This window comes from Anser brachyrhynchus (assembly GCF_964034855.1).
Source record: "Anser brachyrhynchus genome assembly, chromosome: 7".
Taxonomy (NCBI): Eukaryota; Metazoa; Chordata; class Aves; order Anseriformes; family Anatidae; genus Anser; species Anser brachyrhynchus.
This window is the reverse complement of record NC_137701.1, coordinates 24,745,025-24,760,190: the sequence shown is the minus strand read 5'-3', so window position 1 is coordinate 24,760,190 and position 15,166 is coordinate 24,745,025. Positions and strand designations below refer to the sequence as shown.

The following is a 15,166-nucleotide window of genomic DNA, read 5'->3' as shown; positions in this document are numbered from 1 at the left end:
TTTATTTTGGAATGAATTTCCTGAGTGCCACTTGTGGACAAACCCTGATGTAGAGTCTTTCCACACACTCTTTGGGAATACTAACTAATCATTCACTATGAACGCAGTAATCACCACGTCCCGTGACAAGTCTCTATCTCTGATAAAGCTCTAGCGATTAACACCTATATCTTCCAAATTCAGGGACCATAAGAAGGAGAATACAAAATCTATAGTTTACAGGAAGATGTTGAACTGGTTTCTTGTAGCTGCTGTCCCAGACAGCTTGAAGCAGTAGCTGCAGGTACTCTAGGATGAACATGAGGTACAGACCACTGCATCTATAAACATTCAAATTCTCTTGCTTGCCTATGGTTCATTTGATTGTCACCTTGCGAATTGGCTCATGACACATTACTACAGAGGACTTCCCCTGCAGACACTGAGGGGGTGTTGTCAAATATTTCTGTAACAGTTCATTGATTTTAAGGATTGCTAGTACCCTTCGTTTGAACAGTTCCTTTTCCTGGTTTGATATATTTTCTGGATCAATTTCTCTAACATTTTTAACATTATTGGGGATTTGTTTGTGTGCTTGTTTTTCTATTTTTTGTTTTTGTTTTTGTTTGTGTGTTTTTTGTATCTGTCTTTTTTTCAAATCGATCATAACTTAAAATAGAAGCAACCTTTACATGGTTTGTTACATGGTAATTATGCTATAATTATAGGTCTGATTTTCAAGTCAGTTGAGAGTTTTAGAGAAAGCAAGTCTTAACCTCTCACCTAAGATGAGCAACAGCAGCCATAATTTGCCTTTGAACTAGAGTTGTTAACTTCGAAGCCAGAAGTTGATGGTACACACTTTTCCAAACACAAGTAACATCCAACTGCTGAACACTAAATAGAAATTTCCTGTTTTTCATACATAAAGACCTCATTTTTATTTACATTTGTACCTTGTCTAAATATGGAAACAGTAATGAAAAAGCCACTGTTGAGCAAAGTTAACCAACCTGTGGAAAAACAGCATTTTTAAAAATATATCACAGCTTGAGAACTTAATCTATCTGAATACAGAAGTGTCTTGAAACAATTTTAAATTATCTAATTTGATTAGAAATAAAGCTAAACTGTAGTGTAAATAACATGAGGTAGGCAGAGGTTCCAACAAAAATCAGCTTTCGGTTCTGTCTGCTTTGTGCATAGCGATTGGTAGAACAAAGAGACTGAGCCAGCTTCAAGAAACAATGTTCTGATTACTAAAATCTTTGAAAAGCCAAAGCTTTTTCATTTAGCCACACTGTGTGTAATTATTGTGCTTTTGTTGCTATTTGTCAGTGTTAGCTGGTATATACCTCAGTGAAAACACAGAGGAAAAGTTTCTAAGCATGAACCATTCCTACAAACCAAACAAAATAAGAATGCATAGAAATCCTTGAGGTAGAATAAATTCTAAATTATATAAAATAAGTATACATTACACATTTATATCAATTTCAGTTTTAACAATCCACTGTGAAATTCAAGAGAACATGATATTATTATGTGCCTGGAGAATAGAATTGGCTTTAAATACAGCTCATTCAAGGATGCAAAGGAATGTTCGCTTCCTCAGAGCAGGAAATTAGCAGACATCAAAATACATTAGTCTTGATTAGAAATAAAAGAGTAGAGGTAACTTTCATATTAAACAGAAAACATGCACTTTGCCAGGTAGTTCCAAAAAGATGTTACTATTATTAGACTTACAAAATTAATGGATCTATGGATCTTTAGCTTTAAGCAAGTTGTGTATTTTAGGTGTCATTGTATGAAAAGAATGCTATACGTAATCAATCATATCTCCAGAAATCAGTTGCTTACAGGATTCACCCATTAATCACTTCCTTGAAAAGTAAAAGGATCACAAATAAAAGATCATCCAGACATCTTAAATCTCATGTACTATCTTAAGAAAGGTAGAGAAGGAATTTATCAAATTAGCTGTAGGGTATGCCAAAGCATGAAAAAGTTGCTAAGATTAATCAAATCACTTAAAAAAAAAGATAGAGACACATGATAAAATGGAAAGTGAAGAAAGAATAAAAGTATATAAAAATGCATTATATTTTGTAATCTTTATTGAAGATTAAATAATCCTTCTTTTACAGAAAGAAGTTGAGGCATTTACCTGTTTTTTTGCAAATAGACCAAGATAAAAAATACCTCTTATTTACTTTTAGATTGTGTGTGATAAGTACTGTGGGGCAATAAATCCCTTACACCCATTGCAAAAGAAACCTGGACTTCTGTATAACATTAGACAACACATGGAGAGTATTGCACTTGACGTTTTGCTCTTGTATCCCGACTTACTACCCACTAGTTATATTACAAACCAAAGCTGAATGCAATCTGAACATATACAATACAGGTTAACATGTAACTTTCATAAATCAAAGGAAGAATTAACCACTTAATATACATTACTGAAAATACCATTTTACAAAAGATACACCAATACAACAAAATTGCTAATGATTTTTGTTTTTATTTAGATTAACTCTTCAGTGAGTAGATTTTCTATTAAAAATGTTTTGGCCACTCTCAAGGTCCAGCCCCAGGTCAAAACAATATTCATGAAAACAGCAGAAAGACTTTTTCATCCCACTCACCACACACAAACCCACTCAGAATTTGGTGGAGGAAAAAAGAAAAGGAGAACTTTGATACAAATACTACAAGATAAAATGATATAATTAATAAAAAGATATGAACACCACTCTTTTTCTAGGGTGAATGTAAAGTAAGATCCTGAAATCTATTGTTTTCTTTTTTGTCAAAATTTATGATCTAAATTACTGCTGTTAAAAGAATGGCTCATCCCTCAATAACAGAAATCTTTCTCACTAAGCCCTTCTATTTTCTCTTGTCTGATGAATTCTTAATTATCTGAGTGATTTTCATCCTGAAAATTTTGAAGGTGCACAGCACATTTGTAGTGCACTCAGTTACAGCAGGGAAATTGAAGAACATACTGCCTAAATTTCTGTACGTTTTTGATAATTTGCAGAGAGATTGCTAGGAGAATTAATTGGAATGTAAACATTGCCTCCATACCAAATCAGATCTTTGCTGATGAGCAGAAGATGTAAGTGATGGTAACAGACTGTGTAGCTTTGTGAAATAAAAGTTCCTGTAGGAACAGGGAACATAGACCACTGAACATTTTATATGAAACGTGAACACCACTTTGAGAATGTCTGAATACTGAAAAGTAGTTCAATGTTGAAATGGGTGACCTACAGAAGAAGGGCTTTCAACCCTCATACCGAGCTGCAAAATCAGCCTTTTCAGACGCAGAACTTAAAAGATACTTAATAAAGAGTAAAGATTTTTTTTATACTTAAAAAAAAAAAAACCAAAACACTAATTTCTTCTAGAAAAAGATGACTTCTATTTGAAAAATAGAAGAGTAACAGATAATTCACATGGGCTAAATCCAGATTTCCCTGATCCTTTGGGCATTCCTGGCCTAAATGGAATTTGAGACAGACTTCAGGTGCCAGCTTTACCTGCAATAGGTTTTTATCCATGTGCCAGGGAAGTAGGATTTGGTACCACATATAGCTTGCACTAACATTTGTAGGACTTTAGTGGTTGGAAGGGCTGCAGATGCAGGTCTTTGTCAAGCACATTTTCACCTTGAGATATGCAAGAGTACTGAAGACTAAAGATGTGAACCTGTAATTAACTTGTTCCGGTTTAATGACAGCCATCATTCCCTTCACACTGCAATCATTTCTTATGTGTTTATAGCATCAGTTCCTTTCCAAAGGCATCAGATATTGTTTATTTGCATAGAAATATATACTATAGGTTCTAATCCACTAATAGACAGTATTAACTGGTTTGTTTAAACAAAACAATCTTTGTAAACCAAAACTAATAGTTTCACTGAAACTAGATCCTCATCTGTAGCCATTGACTCCAGTAGGCTTTGGATCAGGCCCTAAAACAGGCATGGGTCAGACCTAGCTGATATATCAGTCTCATATCCAGTAGTGGCAGAGGATATAGAGACTGAGGTTGCACAGACTTTGTAAATATTCATTACAAAATGGACAAGTTTTTAGATCAAATACATAGTTTACCATAGGGAATGTACATAACTGTTTGTCTGTGACTGTATCAATGTACCTGTGTTTTCTAAGTCTTTTCCTGTAAGTATGTTTGTATGTACATTTTGACCATCTATTCCAGATAATTAAAAATGCAGAGGAAAAGTGATATTAAAAAGTAAACTACACTATTGTTAGCTTTAAATAGCCAAATACTGTAACTTTTTTATGCCATCATGTTAGCTGATTTTGTTGAGGATTTTTTTTTTCTTAATGATATTCACGATATCCACATTACAATTTAAGAAGTTATGGTAAGTCATTAGTAACTAGTTAAAACTGAGATTTAAAAATCCTCATTAGTGTCATGGAAATGAATATCAAGTGGAATTCATAGATCTATTTATTGCTTAGTATGAAAAAAATGACTAAAAGAGATGAATTAATTATTTCACACATGAATAAAATGTTTGGCTGCTGGGCATTAAAAGAACCTCCCAGTTTAGGATATATCAACGAAAAAATACTGCCTTTTTGTGTGACACTAAGTCTTGATGTATGGAATTTTCCTGCACATAAAGAGCTCATGCAACAGTTCATGCAATGGTCCAGCATGAGAGGTTTATTTTCAGTGCCTAAACAGGAGATAAATGGTAAAAAGACTTGGGGGGGGGGGGGGGGGGGCGGGGGGAAATCTGGTAATCCTCTCATTTAAAGTTTCTCTACCAGGGCCACTAATTTAAAAATATTTCTGTTTTGCTCTTGATCCTCTCTACTGGAATTTAAGGGAAAGGGGGGAAAAAAGAACTTTATACCTGAACAGAAAACAACTACGCAAGTGAATATGAGGTTGATTTAGTTTTCCCTGAGATAACCTCAGGGAGTGGAGGATTCTTAAAGAACATCAAACAGCAACCAATTCAAGGACAAGGAAAGAGGAAAGCAGGACAAGAAAGAAGAATTAAAGAGGAGGTATCTCTATACCTTAGATACATGGAAGGTAGGCCATAGCAGTAGTTGTTTCTGATGAAAAACTGTTCAGTCGAACAGGTGATATGAGGAATCTCTAACCACAGTAGTTTAAGCAGCATTGATGAAAAATTTATGGTATTGAATTTAAACCAGCCCACCAAACAGACTGGTGTAAATACATTCCTAAACACAAATGTATTTGGGTTCTGTGGATGAACAAAGTAGTATACAGCTCATTTTATACACTTAACTTCACAAAAATAAGCTTACTTTGATAATTTTTAATCCTCGGTAGTAATGAGCAAATTAAAAATGGTGATGTCTTTTTTCTAAAGTGGGGGTGGTTTAATATCAAAGCTGTTTGTTTTTAATTTCTGTTAACCTTTACCACTGGTGCTATCTATAGTTTTCCCAACATAAAATATATTTTCTCTAACAAAATGATTATACTACTGCAACATGCGAACAAATATCACATAATCAGCTGAGAAGAAACAAGTAGTTTTTAGATTTCCTGCCAGTAAAATTAAGTTTGTAGTGTCCAAAGTGCTAATAGAAATCTGCAGCCGTGGCTCCTTTTTGCTTTTCTTGGTTCTTGTAAGTGACATTTTTAAAAGTGCTTGTTGAGCCTCTGTACAGTGGATTTGTTTCCTTTAAAAAAAAAAAAGAAGAAGAAGAAGAAATGCAAATCTCACAGTGTTTAACTCATCTTGCCATTGCTTCAGCTGCAAGCATATATTGCTGCAAACCACTGCTTTTAACATACCTCTTTAGCAAAGGGTTAATTTTGATCCATGATTTCAACAATTGCTAGCCCAGTGTTGTGATACAAGTCTTACACACACCAGCTGGTACCACTCTGCTTCCCAATGTGCAGAAGATGATTAGTACTCTACTTTGTGGGAAACCCAGGCCAGACACCTGCCTAGCGCAGCAATTTGTTCCCAGCAGTGGGCAATGCAGGCTGACCATGGAGAGCTACCATGTGTTTTGCAAACCTCCCAGATCAGAGTGGATGTCATCCTTCTACAGATTTGTGTAAAGATATTTTGTATCTACGCAAATTTTATCATATAAAATATCTGTGGAAATAAATAATTTGCCTCATACAGATATTGTGTAAAGATGTCTTTTGCTTCTTTGGAGCCTGCTATCTCACTGTTCTTGTACAGGAAAAAGTCAGTGAAAAAATGTCCCATATTCAATTTCTCCAGTGATAATTTTATAGACCAGTATCACATTCTCCTCCCGCTATTTCTTCTCCCTAGTGAGGACTTCTGGTCTATTCTTTGTACAGAAGTAATTTTCTACCTTTGATCATTTCAGTATAGACTTTAGCAACTTTCTGATATTCCAAGATACTAAAAATTAATCCAGTCTGTCTCAGGCAACACAAGTCAGTCTAGGGTCAGAAACATACTTCCTTCCGCATCTGCCTCCCAGATTAAAGTAAGGCACATACTCAAACAATACTTTATCAAATACATAAGTTATTGTGTCCTACATGTTGTGATTGAACCATTCTAAAAACACAGAGAAAATGCACAGAAATATGAAGAAAACTCAACTGTGAGATGTGACTTGTCAGGGTCTTCTTGTGTGAGCCCCACCAACTGCCACGTACTGCCACGTACTAGAAGTCCCACCTAGGCTTTTAATACTGGCCTCACATCATTCCCTTTGTATCATTTCCTCTTGTGACAGAAAAGAAAATTAAAATATTTCTATCAACTGTGTCCTTCTCTTCCCTCTTACCACACATAGCCCTCCTGAAGGATTAGGAAAACATTTTCAAGTGGCCTTGCCTGTAAGTAACTAATTTTTCCCATCTCAAAAACTGAAAGGCAGGCAGTGTCCATTCTTGCAGAAATGTTGCAATCATCAAGTTTTGTAGAGGAATGTAGCTAAGTAAACTGTAGCATATTGCATATCCTCCTGACACCCATCAGAAATGCTTACTCAACATGATTTTTTTTCAAAAAGTCTCAGAAGTCATAGAACTGTTGCAGAAGAGCAAAAAAGCCAAGGGCAGAAGGGAAATAGGAAAACGGAACGTGGTATCAGCTTGCATTAGACATATGCACGCTATAGATAGAAGCTAAGGGCTATATTGCTCTGTCCTTTTACCTACATTTTGGACAGCTTACATTGCTGCTAAGTGTAAGTGGGCTCTCATTGTTGTAGAGGCCATTGATAACCTCACTTTCCTACAGCAGGCTCTATATCTAAGGAGTATACCTCTGATAATTACGTAGGCAGTGAGCAACTTGGCTAAGATTAATCAGAGTTGAGGTACTAATTAAAAAAACAACTCATAAAAGTATTATCTACACCATTTTACATGTGGAAGAAATTAAACCAAGAGGTTGAACACTAGCTATTCTTCATCCCTAAAAAATATTAGAGATTTAATAGAATTTTTCAACTTTATAGAATACTAAAAGTAATGAAAATCTACGAGTAAAGCCTATCAATTTAAAAGAACACAACCAAGACAGAGTTTAAAGATATTTGTGCATCATGCAACAAAATTAAAGAACCTCATATAAAATTAATGCATTTAACATACCGTGTGCCATTTAACTTTTGATTTTTCTGCTTCGAACTTGGCCACCTCTTTTCGGTCTTGAACTGACACCAGCAATTTCCATATACAAAGCAAAACAATGCCAATCAGGAGGATAGCAAGGGTGACACCCACCATTATCATCGGGATATTTGGAAGCTGTGGGCAATCTGTGAAAACAGAAATAATTATGACTGCAGATATCCAATCAGTAAGTTTTAGGCAATTAAAAACAACCAAGAAGCATTCTGCGGTTCTCATTTGCTGGGAGCTGTGCATGCATTTTCCTCCAAGCCCATATTGTTTTACTCCTACTAGCTTGCTAAAGGGTTAGCAAGCCTGAAAAATACTGCCTTGAAATGTAAAAAAATTAAAAAAGTAAAAGCTTTTTTACCATGTTGATTAGCAGCTGCTGAATACAGACCCAGATTCTGATGAGGAAAGTTAGAAAATTATTTTCCTATTTGTGTCTTTATAATTACAAAAATAGGGCTGGGTTGTATTTATGTGTATTTAATAAAGAGAAAATCTCTCAGTGGCTTACCTTTCAAATCTTGAGTGTTAGGGGTATAGTTTACAAACAAATGTGTTTCTTTAGTTTTAATTTTTAGTACAGCAATCTTTGCTGCAATCATAATTTATATAAAACCACACTACTGATATTATAATAAAAGCTGCTTTTTTGTGCAGTGAAATCACTTTCATTATCACATGTATGCTAGAGAAAACCTACACAAAGGGTTAACAAAATAAATGCCATTTGTACTAACAGAGCTAAGTTACAAATTTGCATGGCTTTCCCTAAAACATAACCAACATTTAGTACTGAGACACTGGGTGTGACCAAAAAAATTTAATTTTATTGCCTGGAAGCCAAACTGCTTGGCAGCTGAAAAGTGGTGTCTGTGTTCTCTCCTGTCCCACAAGATTAGAAGTGTTAGTGAAAAAAAATCAGTAGTGAAATAGCAGTAAATAAATAAATAATTAAAAAAAAAGTTAAATGAAAGGATATAAAAAGATCTGTTGAATATTTGTTATTTATGCACGGCACTCAAAACTTAATACTACTACAACATTAAACATAATTATAAAGATGCATTTCGTCAGGTATAGCCAGTGTTTTGAATAAATAGTTCAATTTGCAAAATGTATGTCATTTCAAAGTGGATTACAGTTTTCTGATATAACACACAGGACATTTGTTATTGTCATCTTAGAATTGCACAGTACTTTAGAAAAGTTAACAAACTCTTGCAGCCGTTGGGGTGATAAGAGGTTTATGGGTATGAAACTCAGAGAGAGGTGAAGTGGCTCGTTTCAACCCACAGAGAGAGGCAGGGCTGAGGAGCAGAGTTCAGCAATGTCTGATTAATCCAGTGGATCATTCTGCCCATCTTCCATGGGAGACCAAGCACTTATTTTACTGCAGCATTAAATAAATGCTTCAGGAGGTGCTCTTTTGGCTGGGCAGAGGACAGTTACAAACACAAGGAGGTGCAGTGCTGTTCAAAAGAGCTCAGCTTCTGGCATTGCTCAAACTGATTGTCTGTCCCGTCTGTGCTTTTAAACCAGATTTCACGTAGAAGAGGTAACATAACTGCTTACCTTTCTGCTTTATGCTATGAATGACTGTCCTTCCCTGTTCATCCACAGCCAGTAGAAATGTGGTTATACATTCATTTTCCCCCTGCAAAGAGCAAGGAATGGATTTATCCTCTGAAAAATCTGCAAGGGGGGAAAAAAGTCATCCATCAAATCAAGTGAAATTTAACATGCAATAACAAGACACTGCTGGTGTAACATTTGTCACAACCTTGTCTGTATATGATAAGGAGTGAAAGATGAAAGCAGAAATACCCTCATAATTTCTACTAATTTTAAATACTTTTCTCCCACTCCAGGTTTTGTTTTTTTGTTTTGTCTTTTTATTTTTTTCTTCAGATTTTTCACTTGCATTTCAGAAGAACTGATCCAGGTGTTGTCAATCTGCACTGACCATCCAGTGCACTTTGCTAATCTGCTGTAGTGTGAATTTCAATGAATTGGAAGTAATTCTAATGTGCTTAGCCACCAGCTGTCTGGGAAATGTAATAGTCCCCAATTATAGGACAAAGTAAACAGTATGTTCTCTTTGGTTTAGAACTAGTCACATGCCTAGATTATGTTTCAAAAGTAGATACATATCAAACAGAAATGGAAACTGTTTAAAGACATTTATGTCTTCAGCAATAGTTACTTCAACGATCAATATGCCAAATGTTGTCATGACAGTAATATAAACAACAGTAATATAAATTAATAACAGAAAGCTGTGATTCTGGGATCTTTGTAATGTGATTCAAAGGGAAGCAGATAAAAAGTAACCTGAGATGACAGTCTGCCCAGGTTTATTTGTCTCTTCATTTAATGCAGATCTGCTGGAAAATTTAATCCTTTTTTTTTTTTTTTAAATGATTCCTAACTGGGAAACCTTTTCTGCTGAGAAAAGTTCATTCAAAAGGCAAGAGGGAGACAGGAGAAAGCTACCTGTGACAGGCAATATAAAGCAAAAAGGACAATTGAAAATTGAGACTACTGGTCCAATGCCAGAAATGCTGTAATTCTGAGCCTAACCATTATATAATATTTTCACAGGGCAAAAATATCTTACGTTATAGCTTTGTGCACAAATACCTCTGTGGCTGAATGCTTTTTATGTTTCCATATAACCCATGATTAAAAGACCATTGGAAAGCTAGGTATGCTTTTCAATATATTTTTAGAAAAACTTGTTCAATTTCTATTTGCAGAGGTTAAAAAAAATATATCAAAAAAAGCCCACAACAGTAAGCTTCTGAAACATTTTTGTGAAAATGATCAATTGTAACTGTAACCCTTCCATTATTTCTTATCCAGTCAAAACTTTTACTGAAATTTCACAGCAACTGTGCTAAAAATCTTCAGTCCTCAAACTTTGGCATCAAGAAGAGTAATGAAATATACAGTAGGAATCTGAGAAGAACAATGGATTTTAAAGTATCTATCGTACATGAAGAAATAAATTCTCACCTTTTTTTGATCATAAGGTTTGGTCTTATAGCAAACACTATTAGACAGTAAAGAGGGTACAAAAGTATAAACATTTGACTGCCCTTTTCTCTGCTTGTTATAAAGTGAGAATCACATCTGGTTGGATTTTAATAGAAACATATTCTTGATTTGTGCTAATCTTGTATTTAACCTGTTGCCTGTCTTTGATGTCAGAACAACACGTTATCTATCAAGGTGACAGGCAGACAAGACGTGCCAATTTATCAAGATTTGTTTTTGTTAAAAGGACTAAAACCTCCAGACTGAATGTACTGAATTAATGACACTCAATGCTAGGTCACAGTTCCAGTAATGCTATCACAAGTTTTGCAATATTTGTTGTTTCCCAACTCCTTTAAGCAAGCAGATCCAAAGAATATTAGCTTTTTCTTTAAAAAGGCTAGTTTTTAGCCCTCCTGAAAGCAGAGAAAACCTTGCAAGCATATTCCAAATATAAAACACAAACAAACAGCAGGTAAAAACTACAAATATATTAATTATTTTTAAATTATATTTAATTTAACGTCATAATTTCAGACCAAGGCATGAAGAAATGTGATTATGTGCAAGGACACAGAAATGAAGATGAAGATGCCAGTTCAGACTATTCAGAAAACAATTTATACTTAGTATTTTTATTTCTCTGATATTATTTCTAGGATGATGGATCACTAAGGGAGACTACTAACTAGAATATTTTCATTTCATAGGTGCAAAAATTCACCTAGGTAGGTAAATTTCTGTAATTTACACCTATGTCATTTTCTGTGTTTTGTAGTGAAACGTAAAACCTTTCCATCTTGTGCTTGCAGCCTAATTCCATTAATTTCGATTTGATTTGACATCACTGGAGTCACACAGGAAGAAGAATTGGGTAACAGTGGCAAGATGGTATCTAGAAGTATGAAAGACTACCTGTGTCTTAACAGACAATTAGATAAAAGAATCAACAAAAATCTGTCTGGAAATTTAAATGTCATTATGCCCTTTCTTGTTTGTCTTTTACTCAACAGAATCGTTGTTTTGGGGGGCAGTTTCACTTCACTTTGAGACAGAATCACAGAGCAGCACTGACTGAGATTTTTTTTTTTTTTCAGGCTCCAGCATTCTCTTTGTTGTTGCACAGTGAATTTGTGTGGTGTCAATACTGTGGGGTGGGAAAAAACTCATTTTCTCCTAGGAAAGTATAACTGTCCCTGCTGGCCTTGTGGCACGAGCAGCCTGGTGCTCTGTGGCCAGGGTGGTGGCATGAGTCACTTTTTAGGAATTGCGATTTCCCCTGGGTAGCAGGTAGAGCAACAGCAGCTCCTCTTAGACTCATCACGCAAAGGAGTGGTTAGCCTCCTTTTTGCATAAATATTCAAAACAGATTAAAGTAAATAGTCAAGAGATGCCTGCCATTGAGATGAGCCCCAGCTCAGAAAATGTGAGCACATCAGCACCTCCAAAGCCGCTGTGTCATCACGTGCCCTACTCGATCTCCAGGCCCAGAGGCTTCCTGCAGCACAGCGGTGCGAGTGACCTCGCTGCGGGAAAGCAGGAAGAGAAACCCACAGAACAGATGAACTGCCACAGAGCAGGCGAAAGGCACTGCCTAGAGTCTAAAACAGGCATTCCCAGGAAACAGAAAAATGTAAAGCGTATGCTTTTTTATGGCTCCCCAGTTCTAGCCACCGTGTTGCAACATATGCATGCAAAAGAGAAAGTAAACTTTTAAAGTGCTAATATTCATTCTAGCCTAGAGATATTTCTAGTTTTCAAAATGCCATGACAAATTAAAGAAACTTAAGTTTAAAACAGAATGAAGCATTATGCTACCATGTGAAATCACATTAAAAATCTGTCAAATACTGTGTGGTGCTCTAGTTATACTACTTTCAAAATCCTTTTGTTTGGGGCATATGGTTTTTATTTTAGATATTTATTTTTTTTTTCAAGTCCCCCATCCCAGACATCTTAATGAGGCTACCTTGATGCCAAAACTAATCATTTGTACTGTTACACAAGTAAATTAAGATGAAACAATTTGCATCGGCTTCTTTTTTTATTTTTATTTTTATTTTGAGGGGTTAGGACAGGAACAACTATCCAGCCTTCAATACAGCAGTTGCTATAGCTATAGCTGCTGTAAGTAAATTTTAAACCTAAAGAAGTAGCTGACATCCTTGATCGGGAAAACACAGGGCTTGAAAAAGAAGATATACAGGAACAGAACATGCTACTGTCATTCTCATATTCCTTTTTCATGTGTGTGTGTGAACTGAACCACGAGTGACTGTTCCTGTTATTGATTAGTATTCCTTATATCTGAAAGCAGAATGCCTCATATATTCCTACCTGCAAACATCTGCTATATGGTGATATCAACCTGAAAACTTTGCTAACTACATAGGTACAATAAAAGCTCTTACACGTTTTGAAACATGTCAAGACATTTTCTTATTTATAAATAAATACTGACATCTTGAAAGGCATAGTAAAATAATAATGTAATAAAAATACAACATTTGAATTAGCTTTCCATGACAGGGAAATATTTGCAACTTTCAAGCTCTATATTATCGAGTGATGTTATCAAAAACAAAAGTTGGAGCTTTGTAGAAAAGATATGTATCCGTGAAATTTTTGCATGTATGCAGATGGACTTCCAACAGTTTAGCAGATTCAATCCTTATTTATGCATACAACATTCTGTGTTTCTATCCTAGTTATCACGTTTATCAGATTTAATGCTTACGTTACATTTATGATATGGGTCTAACACACCTGTGTCCTACCTCACCTAGGAATTGCTTTTTGCCATAGGATTTGGTTAGTTGCATTTAGAATAAAGAGCCTACCTACCGTACAGGCAAGGACCTTCCTCTACAGGAGTGAAAAATGCTTCAATGCACAATTCCATTTAGTTATGTTTCTTACTGAGGGTAATATTTCATTCAAGGTCAATTCCTATTTCAGGAACTCTCATTGATGGAGCGCAACTTTGAATTACTGTGGTCAACTGAAAGATGTGCTTAGCCTTTAGGATACCAGAAATGTCTCAATAAAACCTGACAAGCAGCAGAACGTCTTTGCCATAGGTTAAAGGACTGTGTCTAGTTGCCAAATGTAATCAACCATCTGCATAAGGATTGGAGTCGGGTTTTGAATTTGATTGGCAAAAGAAGCCCCACTGGAACTGACAGTACAGGCGTGACAACCTCAGGGGCTTTCATCAGCAACTGATTTTCAGTGACTGGTATTTATTAAATTCTGTCCTTTCTTACATAAACTGCTTATAAAGTAGGCATGATCCAGTGAGTTAATTGGAGGGGTAATATCAGCCCTGATCTACATTTCCTACTTACGCAGAATGACAATAGATAGAGAGTGATTGCCTTATGGGCCCTAATATAATTCCACAGCAGAAAAACAAGGCTACTTTCAAAGATAAAATTACCAAAAGTGGAAGCTATCACTAATCACACATACACAAAAGAGAAATTGAGTATACAAACCCTCTGCAGTGCTGACAGTTGCATCAACTGATTTGCATTTTTCACTGCATTCTCCCTGCGACTTGTCATCAGAAGCCAAATGACATTCCACACAGCTCCTGCAGAAAACAATTCAGCAGCTCATCAATCTCTGTCTGTCACACAGCACCAATATAAAAGCAAGTATGTATGCATCTGCATTTTAAAAAGAGGCTAAACAAAAGGTCTTGTGCTATGGATACAGTAGTTCTCAGAAATATGATAGGGATTGCCACAAAAAAAAAAAAAAGAACCCTACCTGAATAAAGGTATTGTGGATAAGCTCCCTCTTGTCCTCCTTCTCTCCCAGCTTATTAGCTATCAGACAGAACCCCAGGCAACATTATTCATGTGGGGCTATCAAAGACATGGGGTTACTCAGACATAACATTCATTTTCATGAATAAATATTCTGAAGTAAGCTTACACTAAATACCAGCCAAAGGAATGCCTATCAGATGAAGAATATTTGAAATCGACTTCAGAGAGATCAAACTGGGGCACCTGTTCTAAGTCTTCCTTTGTTGAAAGTTGATTCAATAATGTATTAAAACACAATTCAGGCATCTCAACAGATGTCTCTCGAATGTGTTTACTTGTCTCAGGAATTATTTAGATGCTAATTATACTAATGCAATTTATTGTAAAAGAATTTCAAATTATTTACTTTATTTAATGGTGCAACGACTAAAATATTATTAAAACCACAGAGTTTAAACCAATTCCTTTAAAAGTCTCTAAAAATCTTCCCAGAAATTCAAAGAGGATTTTAATAAACACAGAGTTCATTCATGAAAAAAATAAAATAAAATAAACAGAAGTCATATAAGAAAATCTCGATGAAAAAGGTATCTTGCTGGTTCTTCATGATTAGCTTCAGTCAGATTCAGGAGCTGAGACTTTAAGAACTACCCTGAAGAACTGATAGCTTAAAGAAAAGAAAAGAGAGTAACAGCAACAAAATG

The 15,166-nt window shown here is 35.5% G+C and overlaps 1 protein-coding gene across 11 annotated transcripts in view; it reads right to left on the bottom strand.

The window, feature by feature from the left end:
* Nucleotides 1-2,081: 2,081 nt before the first annotated feature.
* Nucleotides 2,082-15,166, bottom strand: part of ITGB6 (integrin subunit beta 6) — a 56,995-nt gene continuing 43,910 nt past the window's right edge. For 9 of the 11 annotated variants that reach the window (XM_080601212.1, XM_080601215.1, XM_080601218.1 and 6 more), the window contains 4 exons: nt 14,184-14,281; nt 9,223-9,342; nt 7,621-7,787; nt 2,491-5,702 (listed from right to left, as the gene is read on the bottom strand). In XM_080601212.1, coding sequence (XP_080457338.1) covers nt 5,601-5,702; nt 7,621-7,787; nt 9,223-9,342; nt 14,184-14,281 — 487 coding nt within the window. In that variant the 3' untranslated portion in view covers nt 2,491-5,600. Of the gene's footprint in view, nt 5,703-7,620; nt 7,788-9,222; nt 9,343-14,183; nt 14,282-15,166 lie in introns of those variants that run through there. The other 2 variants (XM_080601214.1, XR_013954004.1) reach the window with 2 other exon arrangements.